Source organism: Garra rufa, chromosome 7 (genome assembly GCF_049309525.1).
Source record: "Garra rufa chromosome 7, GarRuf1.0, whole genome shotgun sequence".
Lineage (NCBI taxonomy): Eukaryota > Metazoa > Chordata > Actinopteri > Cypriniformes > Cyprinidae > Garra > Garra rufa.
Genome location: NC_133367.1, coordinates 44131764 through 44158359, shown reverse-complemented (window position 1 = coordinate 44158359; position 26596 = coordinate 44131764). Strand labels below are relative to the sequence as shown.

General features: G+C 34.4%; 1 protein-coding gene across 1 annotated transcript in view; it reads right to left on the bottom strand.

The window, feature by feature from the left end:
* LOC141338651 (phospholipid-transporting ATPase IF-like) overlaps nt 1–26596 on the bottom strand; it is a 103831-nt gene that overhangs the window by 6950 nt on the left and 70285 nt on the right. The window contains exons 20-29 of the mRNA XM_073844252.1: nt 26145–26298; nt 25895–25997; nt 25672–25817; nt 25522–25581; nt 23401–23528; nt 21508–21646; nt 20752–20817; nt 20571–20674; nt 16967–17132; nt 1831–1964 (exon numbers count right to left, since the gene is read on the bottom strand). Coding sequence (XP_073700353.1) covers nt 1831–1964; nt 16967–17132; nt 20571–20674; nt 20752–20817; nt 21508–21646; nt 23401–23528; nt 25522–25581; nt 25672–25817; nt 25895–25997; nt 26145–26298 — 1200 coding nt within the window. The remainder of the gene's footprint in view (nt 1–1830; nt 1965–16966; nt 17133–20570; nt 20675–20751; nt 20818–21507; nt 21647–23400; nt 23529–25521; nt 25582–25671; nt 25818–25894; nt 25998–26144; nt 26299–26596) is intronic.

The window sequence follows — 26596 nt, the reverse complement described above, 5'->3', positions numbered from 1 at the left end:
TGTATTTTATGAATGCATTAGTGCATCGTTCCAAAACTCTGTATGTGTCATCAGGACCACACTCTGACAGTACTCAAGGAGTTTCATTCTGGTCGAATTTTTAAAGAAATTTAATTTCAATTGAATTTTGAAAAATTTGGTGACATTTTGCGATATCAATTATACCATATTCGGTCAAACTTGCGGTCTGTGATTTTGAATTTCTTTGAAAACCTACTTTTGTTCTAACTGTCACTAAGATTGGCTCAGTTCATCATTCGACCATGCTGGCAAAAGTTATCAAAAGCTGAAACTGTTAGCATCATGCCAAGCTGCTTCTGAGGCTGCAACTGTGTGTCAAACGTGAAAAGCAATTAAATTATATTAGTAGTGACTGTATTTCTTGATTTTATTTCTTGTATTTTTTGACTAAACTCTCTTTAGCCACTCGTTGCAGTTGGTCTGGTGCTCCTTCTTTGCGCTTGGCCCCTTAATTGCTGTTTGCAGCTATATCTTAGCATTATTATTCCTTTTATTAAGATATATGTTTGGCATTTACTGCCTTTACTGCAACACGACTGTATAAAGGATTGGTAGGAAACATAGTGGGAGAGAAAGTGAGATAAGGAAAGCAATAAGAATGGCAACAAGTGACTCATTTTTGGCCCATTACCCACCAGTTGAGAACCACTGATCTGAAGACGCATGGAAGAAAAGCAGTACAGATCATTGATAAATGCAACAACATAGTCGTTTAAATGCTTCGTTTGAGAGACGGAAAAACTGTAAACGAACGGCGATAAAGTGTCTAGTAATACTCCGGGAGGACACACACACTCTGGCATTCGCCCACACTGAATATGAAACGCTGCATCATGCAATTAGACAGATTGATTTGACTTCCGTAAGGCTTCAAGTTTAACGTAACCCAAAAAGACGAACAAAAACGATTCAAGAATCCTCTTGAAGACTACAGTTAGCAGTGTCTCACTCAATCACGTCGTGGTCCCTTGTCGAGTTTTCTTCGCGGTAAATGAGCCGATCACAGCGGCGGTAGCTGTTGACCACGGCTACCGTTGGCCAGCCAGAGCGGAGGTCTCCTTAAGTACCCTGCGCTTCGATGGCAGTGTTCTAGCAGTTAAACTGGAACAGGAATCTTGTATTCAGCGAGACCAGGTCTCCGTGTACTCATCTCACCACTGCGGAGTAGTTTTCGGAAGCGCACTGCTTCCCAAAGTGCGGATACTGACAGTCAAAACGATTACGCGAAAAGCTGAGGCTTAGGAGTGCATTACGGTCGCATGCCATCACAAACCCCTCCACGGAGAGGTACACAGGCAAGGCAAAGACTAAGACGCAGATTCAAACACTTCGACAGGGATGCAACGTCTCAGAACACGTAATGACAGGATGTTCCACGGATCAAGTCATATAGTCCAATATTCGACGAGCATATACTTGAATAAACTGGCGCTACAAACGCTGCCTTGCTAATAACTGGGGCGTGACGTCTGGGAACGAGGATGACGAGACAGCTTCAGCGATTATGGAGGCACAAGATCTTCAGCAGAGGACATTAATCTGCCACATAGAGAAAGCGACACAAGCAAAGAAGAACACACCTCGAAAAGAGAGACGAAGACAATGAGGACTTTCTAGGTTTCCTGGAGCATCCCAGGCCATGAAGCTCTAGCTAATCTTTGTTACGTTAAAGGCAAATGAATGCACCCGTTTCGCTCTTTAAAATCTACATCTACTGGCGGCCTTCACTCGTCGTGGGCCGCGGGCTCGTCGCGCTCCAGCTTGTAGGAGATGTGTTTACAGCAGAGGCTAGAGAGAGAGAGGTCGCACCTGGTGGCCCGAGCAGGGTCACAGCGGCCCATCATTCGCTCCACCAGCCGGCCCAGCCGTGAGCAGGCGTTTTGCCCCTCTGAGAAACAGCACATGGAGTCCACGCATCCGATGCCCTGGTAGGCCTCAATAAACTGGGAAAAGAAAGGAGAGGTTAGCCACAACACCAAAGAGATGAAACCAAATGGTTCCCAACTAACACATCTGCACTTCTTTGATGTCCACAATGGGCAATGACTAGATGTCTTGATATTTTGTCATATTGGATACTCTTTACATATCAACTTTGAAGGGATGGTTCACCCAAAATGATTTACTCATCCTCAAGCCATCCTAGATGTATATTAGGGATGCACCAAAATTAAAATTGTTGGCCGAAGCTGAACAAAAATAAACACTGGGCCGGGTTTTTGTTTTTTTCCCCCCCATGTATTTTGCCAATTTTTTTCACCATTGCATAAATTAAATAGCCAATATTTGCTTTTTACAGTTTTGTCTTGCTTTTCAAAGAAGAAAATCAATTGCAAAACAACAATTTACATTTTTTTTTAACACTGAACATTTTTAACACGATGCTTCACGATGCCTTAGAAGAACCTTTTTTGTCTAAAGGGTTCCATAAAGAATCTTTAACATCTGAAGAACCTTTCTGTTTCACAAAAGGTTCTTTGTGGAAAAAAGAAGGTTCTTCAGATTATAAAAAGGTAAGAAAGAGATGGTTCTTTAAAGAACCTTTGACTGAATGGTTCTTTGTGGAACCAAAAATGGTTCTTCTATGGCATCGCTGTGAAGAACCTTTTAAAGCACTTTTATGTTTAAGAGTGTAGTAGACGTTGTAGCCTACCAACAAAGCACAATTTAACTTACAATTAATAAGTTAGTGAAATAATATTCTTTGGCCATTTTTAAGACCCCCTTCTTGAATCAGGCATGTGTTTTTAAATGTACAAATAAATGCAGCCTTGCTGAGCAAAGGAGAATGTTATAATAAATGTATTAATAGAGCTGTTGTAATGATTGTTATTTACTCGTTCTTACTTTTTAATTTAATTCTCCAGAACAACAGTAAAATTACAATACTAACATTGATGAATGTTGACTTTTATTTTAGAGGAAACCTGCAAGACAACCTCACAACTACTTTTTGCTGACAGCAGCAGATTTATTTTATCTTTCCCCTCACACTTTGGACTTTAAACCCTGGCTAAGGAGCTTGTGCAGAGCTGTCAGAATAAATACACATAACATAACGTTCTGTAGTTTATTTACAAAGGGATTAAAGTTATTGCGCACGAACATTCGGCACATCCCTAACATATATAACTTTCTCTCAGACAAATACAATCAGTTACGTCAAAAAAACGTCCTGGGTCTTCCGAGCTTTATAATGGCTGTGAATGGGTGTTGAAATTTTCAAGTCCAATAAAGTGCATCTATCATCATAAAAAGTGCTCCACATGGCTCTGGGGGGTTAATAAAGGCTTTCTGAAGTGAATCAATGCATTTGTGTAAGAAAAAACATCCAAATTCAAAACTTTACAAGCTGTAATCTCCACCAAAGCTTTGTTTACAGCAAAGGAAATCCAGTCTAGTCTTGGCTTACATAGAAATCCTCTAACATTTTTCTTTACAAATCCTCATTTTGTACATCTAATTAAATTCAGAAGTCCTTTACTACCCCCTGAGAGTCGTGTGGAACACTTTTTTGATGGATGAATTGACTTTTTTGAGCTTCAAATTCTCAACAGCCATTCACTGCCATTATAAAGCTTGCAAGAGCCAGGATATTTTTTCAATGTAACTCTGATTGCTTTCATATTAAAGAAAGTCATATATACAGTTGGTCAAAAGTTTACACCATCCTTTCAGAATCTGAAAAATGTTAATTATTTTGCCAAAAATGCATGTTATTGTTTATTTAGTACTGACCTGACTAAAATATGTCCCATAAAAGATCCTATACATATAGTGCACAAGAGAAAATAGACCCTGTTCAAAGTTTACATATCCTTTGATTTTTAAAACTGTGTTGTTACCTGAATGATCCACAGCTGTGTTTTTTTTTTTTTTTGAGTGCCTTGTTTGTCCTGAACAGTTAAACTGTCTGTTCTTCAGAAAAATACTTCAGGTCCAACAAATTCTTTGGGTTTTTCATCTTTTTTTGTGTATTTGAACCTTTTCCAATAAAGACTATGATTTTGAGATCCATATTTTCACACTGGCTATGTTTACATGCAACCAAATAATCAGTTTGTAATCGTATTAATGGCTCAGTCGGACTGAAAAGCCTTCATGTAAACACCTTAAATCGATCCAAATGAGCTGAATTGGAATGAAATTTCTATTGGATTGAAGGGCGTGGTTTATTCCTTTTCTAATATGATTGAGAGTGCAGATTGAAAACCGAAACTGAAAGAACTGCACGTGTGCAATGATGCAGAAATAGCGTAATGACGTACGATGCACGATTTTGTCTTTTGGGAAACATGTATCTTCTGTAGCCTCAGAAGGGCAGTACTAAATGAAAAAAAGATATTTAGGTGAAAAGGGAAAAAATGTACACATCTCCATTCTGATAGAAAGTTTTCATCCCTCAGCTCTTAATGCATTGCGTTTCCTTCTGGAGCATCAGTGAGTGTTTGAACCTTCTGTAATAGTTGCATATGAGTCCCTCAGTTGTCCTCAGTGTGAAAAGATGGATCTCAAAATCATACAGTCATTGTTGAAAAAGGTTCAAATACACAAAAATGTTGGAAAACCAAAGAATTTGTGGGACCTAAAGAACTTTTCTGAAGAAAAGCGGGCAGCTTAACTGTTCAGAACAAACAAGGGACTAATGAACAATTATCACTGAACAAAAAACACAGCTGTGGATCATTCAGGTAACAACACAGTATTAAGAATCAAGGGGGTGTAAACTTTTGAACTGGGTAATTACCTAGGATGGCTTGAGGGTGAGGCGATTTTCATTTATGAGTGAACTATTCTTTTTAAAGTGTATTATTCATCCTGTATTTTACAAAAGTACTTCCACAAAACGGGCACCGATTTTTGAAGGGGTTTAAAAGTGCCTCGTTCTTCATTTTGTAATAAACATCTATTGTTGTTTGCAGTCTCCAGTAGTTTGCCGTTTCTTCTCTTCTGTTTAGTTTTCAACTGTGAAACAATGGCATAGGCCAGTGTTAACTAACTAAATAGCGAAGAACAACTAAGGGACATGCACAAACCCATGCAGACTATGTGTTGTTGGAAAAACCAAGTTGAACACGTACAGTAAATTATTTTCTAAACATGTTATAGATTATTTTCATTGTCCATTAGCGTTTTATAGATTGGCTGTTCCAGATACAATGGAGTTTCAGATTTGGCTACATGAAGCCATTCCTCAGTGGCTACGTAACTGGGACCAACGTTTGTAGTTAGTGATAAACTTACACTAACATTAAAAGAAAAATATTCGTTGGGTATTTTTTTCCTTGCAGTAACTTACTTGGAGAACAATGAAGTTTGATTAATTGAATCAGTGCTCAATGAATTGAATGTCAATTCAACAGATTATTTTAGAGAAGTTGGCAAAGGATTCATGGTATTTGTCTTTACTGCTTAAAAAAGTAATAGTACACCAATTTGTACCTAATTTGAGGAAAGGGGCACAAGTTCAAATAAGCTGCATAGGACATCTGGTCATACCAATAATGAGACATATAGCTTAAAAATCATAAGTGCAGTGCATGGTTTTACATTTAAAAGATGAGAGGTCTGAAATGAGAATGAATGACCAAAAAAAAATTAATGCATCAGTGATAAATGATGCCGTCTCTCTGGATTCAACCATCCTTGGCCTTGACAGAAATTATAGCTCTTTAACTCAACACTCAATACTTAATTACAAAGACAAGGCTAAAAACCTGCATGTTAAATTACAGCCTGAGTCTCAGATTCTCAATCAGATGCACTCAAAAACCAACCAAAGAGGAAAACGAGTGCATGCAGCCAGAATCGAGGAAGTCAATTCTTTGATCTCTCTTCTCAGGCAACCTGACTAGGCATTATGCAAACTACCAATATTAACATCAAATCCCTCCGGACTCACTTCAGCGTGCCTTGCAGAATTAGTCTTGAAACAAATGTGTTTGTTGACTAATGCATAAATGAGGCGTTTAGGTGCATGCACATTTTCTTCTAGCATCTACAAGAACAAGATTGTCTTCCTAGAATCCAGTTGAGACACAAACGCCACAAATGCAGTCCTTGATGTTTGTTGTTAACCTGAGTTTGACCGTGTGCTGGGTTAAAGATTTAGCTGTTACTACATGGACCTTGGCAATTCTGCTAAAAATCAATACTAGCAGAAAGATTAAATGCCGCACGAGTTCAAGCGTGTCCTGTAACTGTAAATAAATAGGCAGCTCAAGCGAAACGTAGAGTTGTAATCAAAAGCAGAACCTGTTCAGTAATTGCCGGAGGCTATGACTAACCGGCAAATGACAAATGACGCTGCTGTCATTTCATCTCGGTTGCAAATAAATGTGCTGGCTATTAATACATCACATTTACCGGTTTAATATCTGTAGAGGTAAGAGTCGCAAACGCTGTTTCATTGAACAGTACACACCTGGTTTAGAAAAACTGCTTTTAAACAGAGCAATTAAACCAAACTGTGATGTGAAACTTAGGTTTTCAGTCAATTAGTGATTTTGTGAGTACTTTAGTGAGTACTGAGTACTTTACGGTGAGTACTGAATATAGAAGTCTTTCCTAAACTCATAATGGTTGAGATAATAACATTTAGGCAATCGAAAATGGCACTATTTTTGCACTCATTTCTTCAATTTATTGGATGAAAATCCAAACACAAGTAATACTTCATTAAATTAATTGATTTTATTTGATTAATCAGATTAAAATCCAAATATAAGTAATATTTTTATTTAAATTATTTGATTTAAATTTATTATTTAAAATTCAATGTCCTCCACTGTTTTAAGAAATGCGCTTTGTCCATAAAAATGCAGTACTTGTGCATTAATTTCTTCGATTAATCGGATTAAAATCCAAACACAAGTAATATATTAATTGATTTTAAATTATTTAAAATTCAGTGTCCTCCACTATTTTAATAAATGTGGTGTTCATGGAAATGCAGTACTTGTGCACTAATTTATTCGATTAATCGGATGAAAATCCAAACACAAGTAATATTTTTTATTAAATTCATTTATTTTAATGTATTATTTAAAATTCAGTGTCCTCCACTGTTTTAATAAATGCGCTTTGTCCATAAAAATGCTGTACTTGTGCATTAATTTATTCGATTAATCGGATTAAAATCCAAACACAAGTAATATATTAATTGATTTTAATTTATTTAAAATTCAGTGTCCTCCACTATTTTAATAAATGTGCTTTGTTCATGGAAATGGCACTACTTTTGCAATCATTTCTTAAATTAATCAGATGAAATATAATCACAAGTACTATTTTTTATTAAATTAATTGATTTTGATTAATCAGATTAAAATCAAACATAAGTAATATTTTTAATTAAATTAATTGATTTTAATTTATTATTTAAAATTCAGTGTCCTCCACTGTTTTAAGAAATGCACTTTGTCCATGGAAATGCAGTACTTGTGCACTAATTTCTTCGATTAATCGGATGAAAATCCAAACACAAGTAATATTTTTTATTAAATTCATTTATTATAATTTATTATTTAAAATTCAGTCTCCTCCACTATTTTAAGAGATGTGCTTTGTCCATGAAATTGCAGTACTTGTGCACTTCATTTCTTCGATTAATCGGATGCAAATCCAAACATAAGTAATATGTGTTAAATCAATTGATATTATTCAATTAATCGGATTAAAATCCAAACATAAGTAATATTTTAAATTAAATTAATTGATTTTAACTTATTTAAAATTTGTCCATGGACGTGCAAAACTTTTGCACTAATTTCTTCGATTAAAATCCAAACTCAAGTAATATATTAATTACATTAATTGATTTTTATTTATTTAAAATTCAGTGTCTTCCACTCTCGATTAATCAGAAGAAAATCGAATCACAAGTACTATTTTTCAAATTAAAATAATTGATTTTATTCGATTAATCGGATTAAAATCAAACAAGTAATATTTTTAATTAAATTAATTGATTTTAATTTATTATTTAAAATTAGGTGTCCTCCACTGTTTTAAGAAATACACTTTGTCCATGAAAATGCAGTACTTGTGCACTAATTTCTTCGATTAATCGGATGAAAATCTAATCAAAAGTAAAATTTATTAAAATAATTGCTTTTATTCAATTAATCGGATGAAAATCCAAACATAGGTAATATTTTTTATTAAATTGGCTTTAATTGGATTTGTATCCGATTAATCAAATAAATGACTGCACAAGTACTGCATTTTCATGGACAAAGCACATTTCTTAAAGTGGAGGACACCGAATTTTAAATAAATTAAAATCAATTAATTTAATTAAAAATATTACTTATGTTTGGATTTTAATCCGATTAATTGAATAATATCAATTGATTTAACACATATTACTTATGTTTGGATTTGCATCCGATTAATCGAAGAAATGAAGTGCACAAGTACTGCAATTTCATGGACAAAGCACATCTCTTAAAATAGTGGAGGAGACTGAATTTTAAATAATAAATTAAAATCAATTAAATAAAAAATATGAATTACATTTGGATTTTTATTCGATTAATCGAGTAAATAATCTACAGATCAATCGATTTAAAAAAAAAAAAAAAAGTGTTAGTTTGCAGCCCTGACCTGCATTTTATTCAAGTTTAATTAGTCATTAATTCAGCTGTAGAATGCAGCCGTCACTTGTGTAATAAAAAACATGCACTTACGCAAGAGTGGCGTGACAACCATAGTTGCCTGCAATGTGTACATGGCCATAAAATGACAAAAACATGCTATTATTTTATAAACAAAGAGCAGCAGCATAAGCCATTAGTGAATCACACAGCTGTCAGTAGCTGTTCATTCATGATGAGAAAAAGAGCAGCTCATTCAATCAATGATTTATGAAGTCAATGAAAACACAAATGTCTGTCACATTAAATACAAAAACGGTGTCAGGGATGAAGATTACTATGACAGAACAACAATAAATGAGGATGATTAAGAAAACATGCAGACACATAAGGCACTTGAGGCGGAGATTTGATTAGACCAGCAGAGTCTCCGCGAATGGATGAAACAGATATAAGACTCATGCCACTCAGAGCAGCCCTCGCTCCTGGTTACATCGTGGGGAGAGCTAGCGTCACGTGACGGGATGACTGGGTCATGGCGGTCACATACTGTACACACACAGACGGAGGCCTGATGGGGGCAGAGTACTACCTAGGGGAAGGGTGGGGCTGCACCAGAGGTGGAGGAAAAGCAGCTATCAGTGGCCGATTGTCCTCCCCTCTGCTCCCGATTTCAGCAGTGTCATATTCTGAGCTGACTGAAACCTTATCCGCTTCCATCTGGAAGGACAAAAGAGCGCGGTAAGTCTCCCAAACGGATGAAAACAGAAGGAAGGTGAACAAGCACGAAACTGCCCCATGTCCACTGCGAGAAAACATTTGAAGGCTCTGTTCCAAAACCTAGTGAGCTGCCTACGTAGACAGCTTTTTAAGGCACCATGGACTTGTCGACGTGAAGTCTGTTTCAAAAGGTGAAGAAGCATTTGGCCAAATTGAGGCAGAATTCGTGAACTCATTCATCAGGGCTCTACAGTGCAACCATTCCAGTTGCATTTTTGTTGATTGAACTTAAAGTTTATAAATGAGATTGATTTAACAGAACAGTTAAATAAACAAGAAGATAATATTAAGTGACTAACAGTAGCTGCGTTTCTATTACAGATTTGCACAAAACTTTGGTGATATTTTATAAATGTTGATTAAAATTTATTGCGAGATGACGGCGTTTCCATTAACCGTTGTTACGAGACTGAAACGAAATTTCTTCCTCTTGCGATAAGTCATGGCAATGGATTTTGGCTATATTTAATCGAATGTGACCTGTAAATGCAAAAAAAAAAGAAAAAAAAACAAAAAACGCTTCCATTGCTGTTTTGCGAAATACTCCTTTTTCGAATTGCCAAAAAAAAAAAAACATCTCATGTGAGCGTAAAAACTTTTTTGCGATATATGGGAGTTTTTGCGCAATTGACGCGTTTCCATTAGGCATACTTTCAATTCGTAATATGCGCTATTAAAGGATTATGGAAACGCAGCTACAGTAGCCACATTTCCATTACAGATTTGCGCAAAACTTTGGCACTATTTTATAAATGTTGATTTAAAAGTATTGCGAAATGACGGCGTTTCCATTCACCGATGTTATGCGACTGAAACGTTTTTTTTTTTCTCACTATAAGTCATGACAAAGGATTTTTGTGGGATTTTGTCTATATTTAATCAAATGTGACCTGTAAAAACGAAAAAAAAAAAAAAAAAAATCCATTGCTGTTTTGCGAAATATTTCTTTTTTTTAATTGCCTGAAAAACCACCTCATGCGAGCGTAAAAACTTTTTTGCGATATATGGGAGTTTTTGCGCAATTGGCGCATTTCCATTAGGCGTATTTTCAATTTGCAATTTGCGCAATTAAAGGATAATGGAAATGCAGCTACAGTAGGTGTATTTCCATTACAAATTTGCGCAAAACTTTGGCAATATTTTATAAACGTTGATTAAAAACTATTGCAAAATGATTATTGCGTTTCCATTAACCGATGTTACGAGACTGAAATGTAATTTTTTCCTCTCGCGATAAGTCATGGCAACGGATTTTTGTGGGATTTTGGCTATATTTAATCGAATGTGACCTGTAAATGCGGAAAAAAAAGCCATTTCCATTGCTGTTTTGCAAAAAAAAAAACACCTCATGTGAGCATAAAATTTTTTGTGAGATATATGGGTGTTTTTGTGCAATTGATGTGTTTCCATTAGGCGTATATTCAATTCGCCATTTCAATTTGCGCAATTAAAGGGTAATGAAAACGCAGCTACAGTAGGCGAGTTTCCATTACAGATTTGCACAAAACTTTGGCGCTATATTATAAATGTCGATTAAAAAGTATTGTAAATTGACGGCGTTTCCATTCACCAATGTTATGCGACTGAAACTTATTTTTTTTCTCACTATAAGTCATGACAAAGGATTTTTGTGGGATTTTGTCTATATTTAATCAAATGTGACCTGTAAAAACGAAAAAAATAAAAAAATAAAAATAAATTCCATTGCTGTTTTGCGAAATATTTCTTTTCTTTAATTGCCTGAAAAACCACCTCATGCGAGCGTAAAAACTTTTTTGCGATATATGGGAGTTTTTGCGCAATTGGCGCATTTCCATTAGGCGTATTTTCAATTTGCAATTTGCGCAATTAAAGGATAATGGAAATGCAGCTACAGTAGGTGTATTTCCATTACAAATTTGCGCAAAACTTTGTCAATATTTTATAAACGTTGACTAAAAACTATTGCAAAATGATTATTGCGTTTCCATTAACTGATGTTATGCGACTGAAATGTCATTTTTTCCTCTCGCGATAAGTCATGGCAACGGATTTTTGTGGGATTTTGTCTATATTTAATCAAATGTGACCTGTAAAAACTAAAAAAAAAAAAAAATCCATTGCTGTTTTGCGAAATATTTCTTTTTTTTAATTGCCTGAAAAACCACCTCATGCGAGCGTAAAAACTTTTTTGCGATATATGGGAGTTTTTGCGCAATTGGCGCATTTCCATTAGGCGTATTTTCAATTTGCAATTTGCGCAATTAAAGGATAATGGAAATGCAGCTACAGTAGGTGTATTTCCATTACAAATTTGCGCAAAACTTTGGCAATATTTTATAAACGTTGATTAAAAACTATTGCAAAATGATTATTGCGTTTCCATTAACCGATGTTACGAGACTGAAATGTAATTTTTTCCTCTCGCGATAAGTCATGGCAACGGATTTTTGTGGGATTTTGGCTATATTTAATCGAATGTGACCTGTAAATGCGAAAAAAAGCCATTTCCATTGCTGTTTTGCAAAAAAAAAAACACCTCATGTGAGCATAAAATTTTTTGTGAGATATATGGGTGTTTTTGTGCAATTGATGTGTTTCCATTAGGCGTATATTCAATTCGCCATTTCAATTTGCGCAATTAAAGGGTAATGAAAACGCAGCTACAGTAGGCGAGTTTCCATTACAGATTTGCACAAGACTTTGGCGCTATATTATAAATGTCGATTAAAAAGTATTGTAAATTGACGGCGTTTCCATTAACTGATGTTATGCGACTGAAACTTAATATTTTCCTCTCGCGATAAGTCATGGCAATGGATTTTAGTGAGATTTTGGCTATATTTAATCAAATGTGACCTGTAAATGCGAGAGAAAAAAAAAAAAAAAGATATATGGGAGTTTTTGTGCAATTGACGTGTTTCCATTAGGCGTATTTTCAATTTGCAATTTCAATTTTTGCAAGTAAAGGGTAATGAAAACGCAACTACAGTAGCCGCTTTTCCATAACAGATTTGCACAAAACTTTGGTGCTATTTTATAAATGTCGATTAAAAAGTTTTGCGAAATTATATTTCCATTAACCGAAACGCGATAAGTCATGGCAACGTATTTTTGTGGTATTTTGGCTATATTTAATCAAATGTGACCTGTAAATGTGAAAAAAAGTTTCCATTGCTGTTCGAATTGCCTGAAAAACCACCTCATGCGAGTGTAAAAACTTAATTTTGTTAATACTGATTTCATTTGATTGGTAACTTGTTCTTATTCAGTTGTTTTAATTAGAAATTTTAAAAAGCTTATAAAATCTAAAGACAACATATTTTAATTAAGTTAGAAAAATGCCATTACAAAGGTAAAAACAAAATTGCCCTGTAAATCACTTTAAGGAGTCAAATATCACTTCATAATGGGAAGGCTAATTTTTGATAAAATCTTTTGATTATTTATTACAAGGTGCTCCTGAAATTTTGACTGTGCACCTAAACTTTTTAAGTTAGGTGCCTAAAAAGTATATAACTTTTGCAAAACTTTCATATTTTCAAATTTTGAAATATTTATTTTATATATGCAGAAATGCATTTTCTTTACAGTAAATTTAAACATATAACTTTTTGATACTTTCATATTTTGAAATATCCACTTTTGCAAAAGTCAATACAGATTATTGTAATTGCGATGCAGATTGTCTTAAAAAAAAAAGGGTCCAACCTTAGGTCTGTATTCCAAAGCGTTCATAAATTATAACATTTTAAGTCTGGATAGTGCACTTTCACGTCTATGGGGTGTGACACTTAAGGGGTTAAACAAACCTGGGTTTTCAATAAGAGCTCTAGTGTGAAACAAGCTTTTAAATGCTTTAAAGAAACCTAACCATAAGACAAAATGTCACAAACATGAGGCCTCATCACAAAAAAAGAACAGAAAACTGAATACAACCTTTCTTTAAACTCTTGAACTCAACAATGGTTGACATAACACTATTTTGGCAGCTTGTGGGTGTAAACCAAACACAGTGAGGCCAACAGATTGGATAAAGAACACTAAAATGACAATATTGTGAACGGGAAGTAGACAGGAAAACAGGTCACTAGGTTTTGGAACAAAGCGAAGAAATAGAAACATTTAGAAGCCCAACATCAGAGAACTCAGATTTTCAAATTCAGATTTTAAGTCTCGCTGGAGCTGGACTGGAGATCATTTTCGCTGCTCGTTGGTAGAGACTAAAAAAAAACAAACAATCATTTTGGGAACATGCAGTCCAGGTAAACATTTTTTTTTTTTTTTCAGAGAAGAAGCTACAAAAAGCATCTATTAATGGGGCTGTGAGCTCAAGCCCATGCTGTATGAGAACGCATCTCCAAACACGGCCAGGACTGCTTTCAATCTGACCTACACAATCATGCACTTGCAGGAGTGGGGGTTACGCATGCAGGGTGAACTGTTAAAGCTTGTGAGTTGTTTATTTCGCTCCTCCCCCTCTGTTAGTTTATTTTGTTTCCTCTGCATGCAGTGTGAGAGTGTCTCTCCTACTCTACCTAATCTTGCCCAGCTGATTCTTGGCTCTGGACAGAGGCTGAAGTGCGATGAAGTCGTCACCTATAGCCACGCGGTTGGTGTACATCTACAGAACACACAGAGGGTCAAGTAAAGAGAAGGAAAAGTGCAGTTATACACACTCCCACACACGGTACACCACCACCACCACACACACATTCAGAAATGACAGAGACAGGAAACAGGAAACAAGCAGCGGACGCAGAGAGAATGCACTTCGACACTATCGGGTGTCATCCGCAGGGCAGGGTGTGCTGACGCCACAGAACCATACTGCAGCAACTTCAGTTACGCCTCACTTGGGTATGTGGAAATAAATGTGGATATATGGATTCAATGTGTACAAAAGGAGGAAAGTAAGCGTTTTAACTCTTTTTTTTTTTTTTTTTTTTGGAGCTGACAGCTTTGTGTTTGAATCCCAGCTATCATCCTCAATTTTTTTTATTACCTATCCATTATTCTATCCACATAAAAGCAAAAACGGCCCAAACCCCCCCAAATATTCCCATGTTGGCAAGCTAACATTTGTTGGCGAATTGTATTCTTTTGTTAACAAATCTTAGTATTTCACTCAACTATTCTAGTCCTATGCAAAACAGTATCCTAAAATTAACTACAAACTATAAACAATAAACTATATTATCCCAGTCCACACAGATTTGCGATAAGAACAAAAAAAAAAAAAACCTGTATTATTCATGCCAGGCCAGTAGGTGGCGATATCTCAAATTCATGTTTTTTTGTAGTTCACACAGAGATGATAACGGTATTTTTAAAAACGTCCACTCTGAAACCCGCTTTCAAATGCATTCTCAGGCCCCCAAAACGCCATTGTTGTATAAATGAATGGCCACAGTTCAGTTTTTTTAGTTGAAAATGGTGTTAAGAGTCAACTCTGGCCAAAACAAAGAGTTTTTCTTAGTTTGTTTCGTTAGATCAAAAAAGCTTGCTTCTATTGGCTATTAAACACCATCAGGCCACCATTGGTTCATGATAATGGCATAATAAGCTGCTTTTGCACTGTGTAGTTCTAGGAACATCTGGCCGTTTTCCTGGTTACATTCGCACCGGCAATAAAAAAAATATCTAAATATTGAGATATTGCCTTTAAAAATGTCCAAATGAAGCTCTTAGCAATGCATATTATTAATCAAAAATTAAGTTTTGATGTATTTACGGTGGGTAATTTACAAAATATCTCCATGGAACGTGAGCTTAACTTGCATAAAAAAGAAAAATCTATAATTTTGACCAATACAATGTATTGTTGGCTATTGCTACAAATATACCTGCGCTACTTATGAATGGTTTTGTGTTCAATTAATTGATGAAAAATGCAACTAGAATTGCCTGTGACAGACTGTTATAGTGTCTTTTGTAACTGGGAGTGAGCTGTTACTCCAGGGTACATACAGAAATCATAGAGGTAAATTTAATACTTTAAGGCCTTTTTAAGACCCTTTCAATACATTTTAAGACCTCATCGCCACTGCTACTTATGAATGGTTTTGTGTTCAATTAATTGATGAAAAATGCAACTAAAATTGACTGTTACGGTTTCATTTGTAACTGGTAGTGAGCTGTTACTCCTGGGTATATACCGGAATCATGGAGTTAAAAGTAATACTTTAAGACCTTTTTAAGACCCTTTCTATACATTTCAAGACCTCATCACCACTGCTACATATGGTTCTGTGTTCAATTATTTGATGAAAATGCAACTAGAATTGCCTGTGACAGACTGTTACAGTTTCTTTGTAACTGATAGTGAGCTGTTACTCCTGGGTATATATACAGGAATCACGGAGTTAAATGTAATACTTTAAGGCCTTTTTAAGACCCTTTCAATACATTTTAAGACCTCATCGCCACTGCTACTTATGAATGGTTTTGTGTTCAATTAATTGATGAAAAATGAAACTAGAATTGCCTGTGACAGACTGTTACAGTGACTTTTGTAACTGGTAGAGAGCTGTTACTTCAGGGTACTTACAGGTATCATGGGAGTTAAATTTAATACTTTAAGACCTTTTTAAGACCCTTTCTATACATTTCAAGACCTCATTGCCACTGCTACTTATGAATGGTTTTGTGTTCAATTAATTGATGAAAAATGAAACTAGAATTGCCTGTGACAGACTGTTACAGTGACTTTTGTAACTGGTAGAGAGCTGTTACTCCAGGGTACTTACAGGTATCATGGGAGTTAAATTTAATACTGTAATACCTGTTTAAGACCCTTTCCATACATTTCAAGACCTCATCGCCACTGCTACTTATGAATGGTTTTGTGTTCAATTAATTGATGAAAAATGCAACTAGAATTGCCTGTGACAGACTGTTATAGTGTCTTTTGTAACTGGTAGTGAGCTGTTACTCCAGGGTACATACAGAAATCATAGAGGTAAATTTAATACTTTAAGGCCTTTTTAAGACCCTTTCCATACATTTTAAGACCTCATCGCCATTGCTTCTTATGAATGGTTTTGTGTTCAATTAATTGATGAAAAATGCAACTAAAATTGACTGTTACGGTTTCTTTTGTAACTGATAGTGAGCTGTTACTCCTGGGTATATACCGGAATCACGGAGTTAAATGTAATAATTTAAAACCTTTTTAAGACCCTTTCCATACATTTTAAGACCTCATCACCACTGCTACTTATGAACGGTTTTGTGTTCAATTAAATCAAATACCTGTTCAAACAAATACCTGTATCAATAGGAAGTAACCACTAAGATAAGCAAGCAAGCGTGATGCTACAACCTGCCACTATTAATTTTCATAATTCAACCAGACAAGATGCACCGCATTGCGAGTCCAGACATAATAAGTGTCCGCTGCGGAGGATTTTTAATAGTGTGATGAATGCTGAGTGAGTTTGTGAGTGAGTTTAAGTGAAGGTGAGAAGTCATGCGGTGACGTGAGCCACATGCTGTATTACTTTATCAGTGATAAGCATAAATTACATACGTGACACACAAACTCTCAGTCCATCTCTATTAGAGCTTGAGCGTCAATCAGAGCTCACCTGAGATTTCTGCGTGCTGGTCGGCTGCAGGTGCCTGTAAAAGACTTTCTTGATGACATCAGGGAACAGGCAGGTGATGACGATGATGATGATGGCAAACCAGGCAGAGCCGCTGGACAGCAGCTGAACGAAGACGAAGTACATGTCCTGCGTGTGAAGAAATGGCCTAGCGGAGGGGAAAACTTCAATTAGACCGCAATTAGTTGAAATCAACAAGCGTTTGATAATGCTGTCAAATAGCCAACTAATGAGCAAATGGGCAACAGTTTCAGAGCCAGAGCCAAATATTGAGCGCAGGATCTTGACTGTATTCCAGAGGATGCGGCTACTGGACATGTAAGACCAGATCAAAGAGAAAACTCTTATTATCAGCAAAACGACAATTCAATACAAACTATTCAGAATGGAAAATATCCAATTTAGACATTGTTCTTCTTGATTTGCACTTTTTCCACACAGGACTGATAACAACTTGCATCTTGACAATTTATTAACCTTATTTTAACCAGTGACTTGCGTCATTTTTAATTACTTGGAAAGGATTTGAAAAAAAAAAAAAAACTTTTAAAAGATTTTAAGAGTAAGATTACAAAAATGTCAACATCTTTGTATCAAATATTATATCAATTAATATCAGTGAATCAAAAACAAAAAGTTGCAAAAGATTGTCAAAAGTATTAATTATATTAATAAAAAAACCTCAATTATTATATTAATTAAATAACATTTAAATATATTTTGTTATTTTGCCTTAATTGTTTAGATTTCTATTATCTTCTTGTCGATCCACCAGTTCATATTTACAACTCTGCGTGTTTGCAGTGTAAAAACCTTGGTTGATTTTCACTTTGGTCTGAACAAAAACAGCAGACGGCCTTATCGGAAATGCAAATTCATTCTCTGACAGCAGGTGGCGCTTTCGTAATGGCAGAAATATTGCAGTTTTCCTGGTAGCTGCAATTTTAAGACCTCTTGAAATCATAATTAAGACTTTCTTGTACCATTAACTGCAATTTTAAGACCTCTTAAAATCTTAATTAAGACTTTCTTGTACCATTAACTGCAATTTTAAGACCTCTTAAAATCATAATTAAGACTTTATTGTACCATTAACTGCAATTTTAAGACCTCTTAAAATCTTAATTAAGACTTTCTTGTACCATTAACTGCAATTTTAAGACCTCTTAAAATCTTAATTAAGACTCTTGTACAATTAACTGCAATTTTAAGACCTCTTGAAATCATAATTAAGACTTTCTTGTACCATTAACTGCAATTTTAAGACCTCTTGAAATCATAATTAAGACTTCCTTGTACCAGTAACTGCAATTTTAAGACCTCTTGAAATCATAATTAAGACTTTCTTGTACCATTAACTGCAATTTTAAGACCTCTTGAAATCATAATTAAGACTTTCTTGTAGCATTAACTGCAATTTTAAGACCTCTTGAAATCATAATTAAGACTTTCTTGTACCATTAACTGCAATTTTAAGACCTCTTGAAATCATAATTAAGACTTTCTTGTAGCATTAACTGCAATTTTAAGACCTCTTGAAATCATAATTAAGACTTTCTTGTACCATTAACGGCAATTTTAAGACCTCTTGAAATCATAATTAAGACTTCCTTGTACCATTAACTGCAATTTTAAGACCTCTTGAAATCATAATTAAGACTTTCTTGTACCATTAACGGCAATTTTAAGACCTCTTGAAATCATAATTAAGACTTTCTTGTAGCATTAACTGCAATTTTAAGACCTCTTGAAATCATAATTAAGACTTTCTTGTACCATTAACTGCAATTTTAAGACCTCTTGAAATCATAATTAAGACTTTCTTGTACAATTAACTGCAATTTTAAGACCTCTCGAAATCTTAATTAAGACTCTTGTACAATTAACTGCAATTTTAAGACCTCTTGAAATCATAATTAAGACTTTCTTGTACCATTAACGGCAATTTTAAGACCTCTTGAAATCATAATTAAGACTTCCTTGTACCAGTAACTGCAATTTTAAGACCTCTTGAAATCATAATTAAGACTTTCTTGTACCATTAACTGCAATTTTAAGACCTCTTGAAATCATAATTAAGACTTTCTTGTAGCATTAACTGCAATTTTAAGACCTCTTGAAATCATAATTAAGACTTTCTTGTACCATTAACTGCAATTTTAAGACCTCTTGAAATCATAATTAAGACTTTCTTGTAGCATTAACTGCAATTTTAAGACCTCTTGAAATCATAATTAAGACTTTCTTGTACCATTAACGGCAATTTTAAGACCTCTTGAAATCATAATTAAGACTTCCTTGTACCATTAACTGCAATTTTAAGACCTCTTGAAATCATAATTAAGACTTTCTTGTACCATTAACGGCAATTTTAAGACCTCTTGAAATCATAATTAAGACTTTCTTGTAGCATTAACTGCAATTTTAAGACCTCTTGAAATCATAATTAAGACTTTCTTGTACCATTAACGGCAATTTTAAGACCTCTTGAAATCATAATTAAGACTTCCTTGTACCATTAACTGCAATTTTAAGACCTCTTGAAATCTTAATTAAGACTTTCTTGTACCATTAACTGCAATTTTAAGACCTCTAGAAATCTTAATTAAGACTTTCTTGTACCATTAACTGCAATTTTAAGACCTCTTGAAATCATAATTAAGACTTTCTTGTAGCATTAACTGCAATTTTAAGACCTCTTGAAATCATAATTAAGACTATCCTGCAATTTTAAGACCTCTAGAAATCTTAATTAAGACTTTCTTGTACCATTAACTGCAATTTTAAGACCTCTTGAAATCATAATTAAGACTTTCTTGTAGCATTAACTGCAATTTTAAGACCTCTTGAAATCATAATTAAGACTATCCTGCAATTTTAAGACCTCTTGAAATCATAATTAAGACTTTCTTGTACCATTAACTGCAATTTTAAGACCTCTTAAAATCATAATTAAGACTTTCTTGTACCATTAACTGCAATTTTAAGACCTCCTGAAATCATAATTAAGACTATCCTGCAATTTTAAGACTTCTTGAAATCATAATTAAGACTTTCTTGTACCATTAACTGCAATTTTAAGACCTCTTGAAATCTTAATTAAGACTTTATTGTACCATTAACTGCAATTTTAAGACCTCTTGAAATCATAATTAAGACTTTCCTGCAATTTTAAGATCTCTAGAAATCATAATTAAGACTTTCTTGTACCATTTAAGACTTTGTATGGCCTTAAATTTGATACAACTACAATTAAGACTTTTTAAGGACCCGCGGAAACCCTGTATATATATATATATATATATATATATATATATATATATAGAAAATTTACTGAAACTTTGCAAAGCTGTAACCACATATTAAGGATTGGGGTATATATTCAAGAAAATATTTGTTGACCACTAATCTGAATATTGGAAAAGACCCAAAATGCCTATGGATATGAGGTGGGAAAGCGTTTCTTTAAAGTTGAATTAAAGTTCGAATCAAATTGTAAAAAACAAATAACAAACAAATTCTACCATTATATGAGGAAAACCCAATACACAGAAGGCATTATGGGAAAACACATGCAATACAGTACCAGATGATGCCACCATAAAACAAGGAGAAGATGAAGTAGAAGGCGATGGAGCCCCATGTGACGAAATGATTCATCCACGTCCAGAAATGTGTCTCTAAGGCCAGCTGTGGAAAGAACGGTGCAAATTAAGCTCACGTTTTACTTAAAAACCACACATTGTGTCATATCCACATGAACTCACCTTCAGCGTAACCGTAATGACCATCACAGTGAATACTAAAGTGCCAAACGTCCAGTTTCCAAACATCTGCCAAAAAAGGAAACATCAATGTATGAACATATTTCAACTAAATATCTGGAGGGTTTCAATTCACCCAAAATAAAACATGTCAGAAATATATCAGAGAGCGAATCCGGCTTGTCGGAAGCCATTTGCTGTCATGCAAAGTGCGAGTGAGGGAGTGCGTCCAAATCTTGTCGTAATTGAGAATGGCAGAGTATCAAAAGAATACAGATCAGAGCCGCGACACCAAACCACAGAGACAGCCGCTCATTAGAAAAGACACATGCATCAACTGGAATCCAGTCAACTCTTACCAGTTGCCTGTTAGCTCGCAAAATCTGAGAGCATGCATGGCAGGAAAAGAGAAAGAGAGAAGCAGAAGAAGAGAGAGAATATGGATAAGTAGTAAAAGCCAACGGTACGACACCAAAGTGATAGATAATGCTGTAATTAGTCAGAGGATTGATGCTTTGTGTCTGTAAGCTGGAGTTAAATCAATAGTCACTAAGGCTAAGTAACGGTTATTACCGTCTAACTAAGTGCATTCGTTATCGTAAGCGTTTCTGGCTAAATAATTCAGATAGCATCTCTGAGATCGCTTTGTGGAGGATATCAAAGACTGTCATGCTAGGGAAATAATAGACCTGCCACAGACACACATGAGCTTGAATGACAAGAGAGGAGAACGTGATGAAGAACGAGAGAGACGCTGACCTGTCCGTTTCCCATCAGCGTGGTGTCTTCTCCCATCAGGATGTAGGACCCGAAGAAGAAGACGAAGGCGTGGCAGAAGCCCAAGAAGGTCCAGTACAAAAAGGTTTTGAAGGACAGGAGGGAATTTTTACTGATGTCTCTGATGAAGGGAAAGAATCTGACTTGGTTTTGATTTGTGTAGGAAACGAAACAACAAAACTGGCAACGCTACATTAAAACTGACCGTTTAGTTTGAAAATAGACACGTTTAAGTTGTTTTATTTTTGCAATTGTTAACGTAAAACTATTAAAAATTGTTTAAAATAACTGAAATAAAGATGAAAACAATGAGAAATGTTGAACTGAAAATAAGTTGAATAAGTTAAAGTACTAAACAGTGATATTTAACTATCATTGATATACTATTATAGTTTTTTGTTAATATTTAGTATTAGATCTTATTTTTATATTTTAATTTAAAAGTTTTAGTGAAGTATTTTTGTCATTTTTACTAGATTTAGTTTGTTTTTAAATATGCCTCTATAGGTTTCATCTTTTTTTAAGTTTTAGTTATTGTAGTTCTTCAAGCAATTCAATTTATTTAGGTTTTTAATTTTAGTCTAATTCAGACGATAATTACCAAGGTACTAAATTTACTGCAACTAAAATAAAAATTAATTTAAAACCAACAGAAATATAAAAACAAAAACAACTAATGATAATAGTGACATTACCAACTTTATTTAGTTATTTTATTTTAAAAGACAATTTCCTCAAAAGACAAACACTATTAAAACTATATAAAAAACTATATATATATATAACAATTTTTTTTAAACTTAAAAGACGTCATTTTCGAAACTTCAAACTATTTTTTTTTATTTAAAACGTAAAAAATAAATATATACACACACACACACACACATATATATATAATATACACATGTAATAATCAACTGTAAATATATATATATATATAACAAATTTTTTTTTAAACTTAAAAGACGTTATTTTCGAAACTTCAAACTATTTTTAAAAATTTAAAATGTAACAAATAAATATATACACACACACACACACACACACACACATACACATATACATATATATATATATATATATATATATATATATATATATATATATATATATATATATACATACACACACACACACATACACACACACAAATGTTTTTTGTTTTTTTCAAAACTTAATACATTTTTTTTTTCTCCAATGATATGCACTTCATTTAAAAACTCTTTTTGTTCAGAGCCAGGTTTGATTTTTTTGCAATTAACAACCCAATTAAAAAAAGTAATGGACTTAAAATGTATTTATTTTATTTTAAGTATAGTTCAAGTATACTTACTGATATAAAAACTGTAATTAAACTTTATTTGGAGTACTACTAGTGCACAATTCACATTTCTTAATATTAAGCCTAAAATAAATGTTACTATTTACGAAGACTGCGTGATCTTTAAATAATATTGGTCTTTAAACGCAAAATATTTAAAGTGTACCTGAAGTATAATTGCAATAGTTACACTTTCAAATATAGTTCAGTATTTGTTTAGTTGGACTTCAGCACTACTTTCACACAATTAAAGTGCATTAAGTGCTAAATTAAAGCATGAAATAAATGCATTTTAAATACCTTTTAGTACTATTTTTACTACTAGGGATATATAATTGCGCTACCGTTCCCCCAAATTATAAATAAATAAATAAAATATAATACAAACTTTGGTAATATTTAAGTGGGGAAAAACAAAACCACAACAATAACAACAACAAAAAATGTAATTTAATTTCTCAGTCCTGTTGACTGCCCTAGTAAAGGTGTGTACTGTTGAGGGGTCTCAGGTAACAGGTTTGGGAACTACAAGAGTTTTTCTCCTGATGTTGTACCTGTAAAGTGCTGGTTTGCTCTGCAGAACATGTGGATGCACCAGCTGCTCAAACAGACTGTATACCAGTATGGGCAAAGAGGTGAAGCAGATATTATACAGCGTCAGATACACGCTGTCATAAAGAGTCTGTGAAGCACAAGACAGCATGTTAAACATTGACGCTAAAAATCAAACAATACTCTGAGAAATCTCACAAAAAGCTCAAACTGAAACCTCCAGATATAACCAACTACTTATTTTCTAAAAGCAAAAAAAAAGGAAAAATCAAAAGACTGCAAAATTAGACAGAACATGCTCAGTATGTAGCCAAAGCAAATAATTATGTGTATTATAATGAGGATAATTCTGTTGCTCAACATGGCAAATTCACTTGAACAGCTTGAACCTGTCGTAAACTTTTTGGCCCTCATGTGAAATTCATAACACCATGGATTTTTACTGAAATAACTGGATTTCACTCGCAGATATTTGATGAACAAGAGAGTCCTAATTGGTCAAAAAATCCATATTTAAAGATATTATGGTCTCTAGATATGGTCCTTTCCACAATGTCAGTCTGTGAAAATTTAAAAAAAAAATATTTTTCCATTATTTGTCCACCAGGTGGACATTTTGGGTCACTTTCTGTATAAAATCAGTCCTAGCAACACCAATGTCATGGATTCAATTCCTATACATGGGGAAAAAAGTATAGCTTGAAGTTGCTTTGGATAAAAGCTTCTGACAAATACATAAATGTAAATATAAAATAATATAATTTTATTAGTTGTGTGAAAATTAATGAGTTAACACAGGCGATTAATTTTTTCTTTTACTATAATGGGTTTATGTGAAGTTTGATTAAGATTTATTTAAATTAGAAGGTTTTTTAAAAGTCAAGTAAATCAAGTAATGGCTTTTGGCTATAGTCAATGGTTAAATATTAGAAGAAAAAAAAATCATACCAATTGTTATCTGTGATACTTGCCTTCAGTAATAAAAAGTTGGCATTAAACAAATATTAAAAATATATGTTATGTTGTTTCTAAATTAATTTGAAGATTTAATATGAATGTGTTGCAATTTAAAAGTACAAATAAAAACTTTAACGTTAGGTGGGATTAATTATGATTTATATTTAAGGCGAGACACTGCAGGTGAATAGGGTAAGAAAAAATAACTAATAGTTATCACCTTACTTACCCAGTTGATTGATTACATTGATAACTGCAAAATATTTTTTGTATTGCAAGTTTCTAAAATGTTAAGTTTAAATATGCAAATGATCCATTATTTAATGTAATATGCACTAATTTGCATATCATTTCTAGTACAAAAATCTAAACAATCGATTGAGTCAGTTTCAAAATTCTTTGAATTTAGTTTTTAGACATATTACAGTCAAATTTTGTTACTCCATAATTCAGAAAACACTTTAGAACGGGCAGAAAACACATTTTTTACAGTTCTTTGGGGTATAAAATGTATAAAATCAAGCAAATCATATACGAACAAATCCCTCTGTAAAAACCTTCAGGATATAGACAGGAATAAAAACGTTAAGTTTGGTGTGTGTAAGTGCTACTGAAGTGGAGATTTATGGCTCAGTGTAGAAGAAAAAACTCATTTTGAGGAAACGGCCTTTACAAATATGGATTGTAATTGAAATCTATTGACACAAATAGATAAAGTGCTATAAAAGAAACACTTAACAGTGTCTTTTTTCACTAGTCTGACAAAACACTTTATGAAAAACCAAAAAGCCCCAAATCCCAAACTTGACAGGTGCATGAAAAAAAACTATGTTTTTGCCCCTTAACTTAACTAAAAAATGTGCAATTCATTTGTTTTTGTTTTATCGATTAACACTATATTTTATACTTTGGCTTTAGAGTTCAAATCACTAATAGCAATGCTTGGCTTAGTAAAGGTGAGGTCACATGTACCATTGTTTTGTGCATTTTTTGTGACATCCAGTCATTTCAATACAAATTAATGCACATCCGTCACACAAACGTACCATTTTAACCTACAGAAAGTGTTTTGAAAGTGACTTCTTTGAGTTGTGCTTCATACATTGCTCCTTTTTGTTCACAAAATGACATATTTCAGATAAACGATGACTGGAAGAGTCACTTACTTGCTGTGAGAACAAACAGAAGAACTGGTATAAAAACTGGGGAGTGATAAAGCACACATTCTACAAGAAAACAAAACAGAGTGTTATATATAAAATCTTCAGCCACAATCACTCCCAGTCTGAAAGCGGCACAAACGTCTCCCAACGTACCTTGTAGAAAAAGTATTGCACAAGGGTTGCTATTCTAATGTAGTAGAAATGGCCGTGTACAAGCAGCAATTTGGCGAGGAACTTGAACCTCGCGATTGCATAGTCGCTGTTTCTTACGGCTTGCCTTCCTTCTTTGCCCATGATTCCTGTATGGAGTTTCATATGGTTAGCTTAACGCATTTAAATCACGAGCCACATCTGTAAGTTCTCATTCGGCACCTACCGATACCGACGTGAGCCTCCTGGATCATGCTGACGTCGTTGGCTCCATCGCCAATGGCTAAAGTAATAGGCTTCTCAGGAGAAGTCTTCAACAGTCTCACCACCTGCCAAACACACCATAGCTATGAAAACAACAGGCCAGTGTGGGGCGATTCAGCAGAGGCCGGGCATATTACTGTGCGTGACCTCTGGGCTTGCTGGGACAGAGTGAAATGTGAACAGAGGAACACAAGACGGGTAAGGTGACCCACCTTGGCTTTTTGGAGAGGTGCCATTCTGCAGCAGAGCACCGCTGAGCAGTTCTTGCACACCTCCATGAAGAGTTTCTCATGCTCCCGCAGAGCCAGAGATAGACTGGCCCCGTCCACCACCAACCCGTGCTGGATCACATGATCCTCCTTGATCCTGCACAAAAAGCATTAGAGGATAAATAGATGATGTACAAGAGGCATCATTGTGGAAAAAATTATTACTCATCTTTTGTTTACATTTGAACAAAAAGTGGCATGTCCAAAATTATTCATACCCTTCTCAATAATCAATAGAAAAGCCTTTATTGGCTATTACAGCAATCAAACGCTTCCTATAATTGCTGACCAGCTTTTTGCATGTCTCCACTGGTATTTCTGCCCATTCGTCTTTAGCGATGAGCTCCAACTCTTTCAGGTTGGAGGGTCTCCTTGCCATCACCCTGATCTTTAGC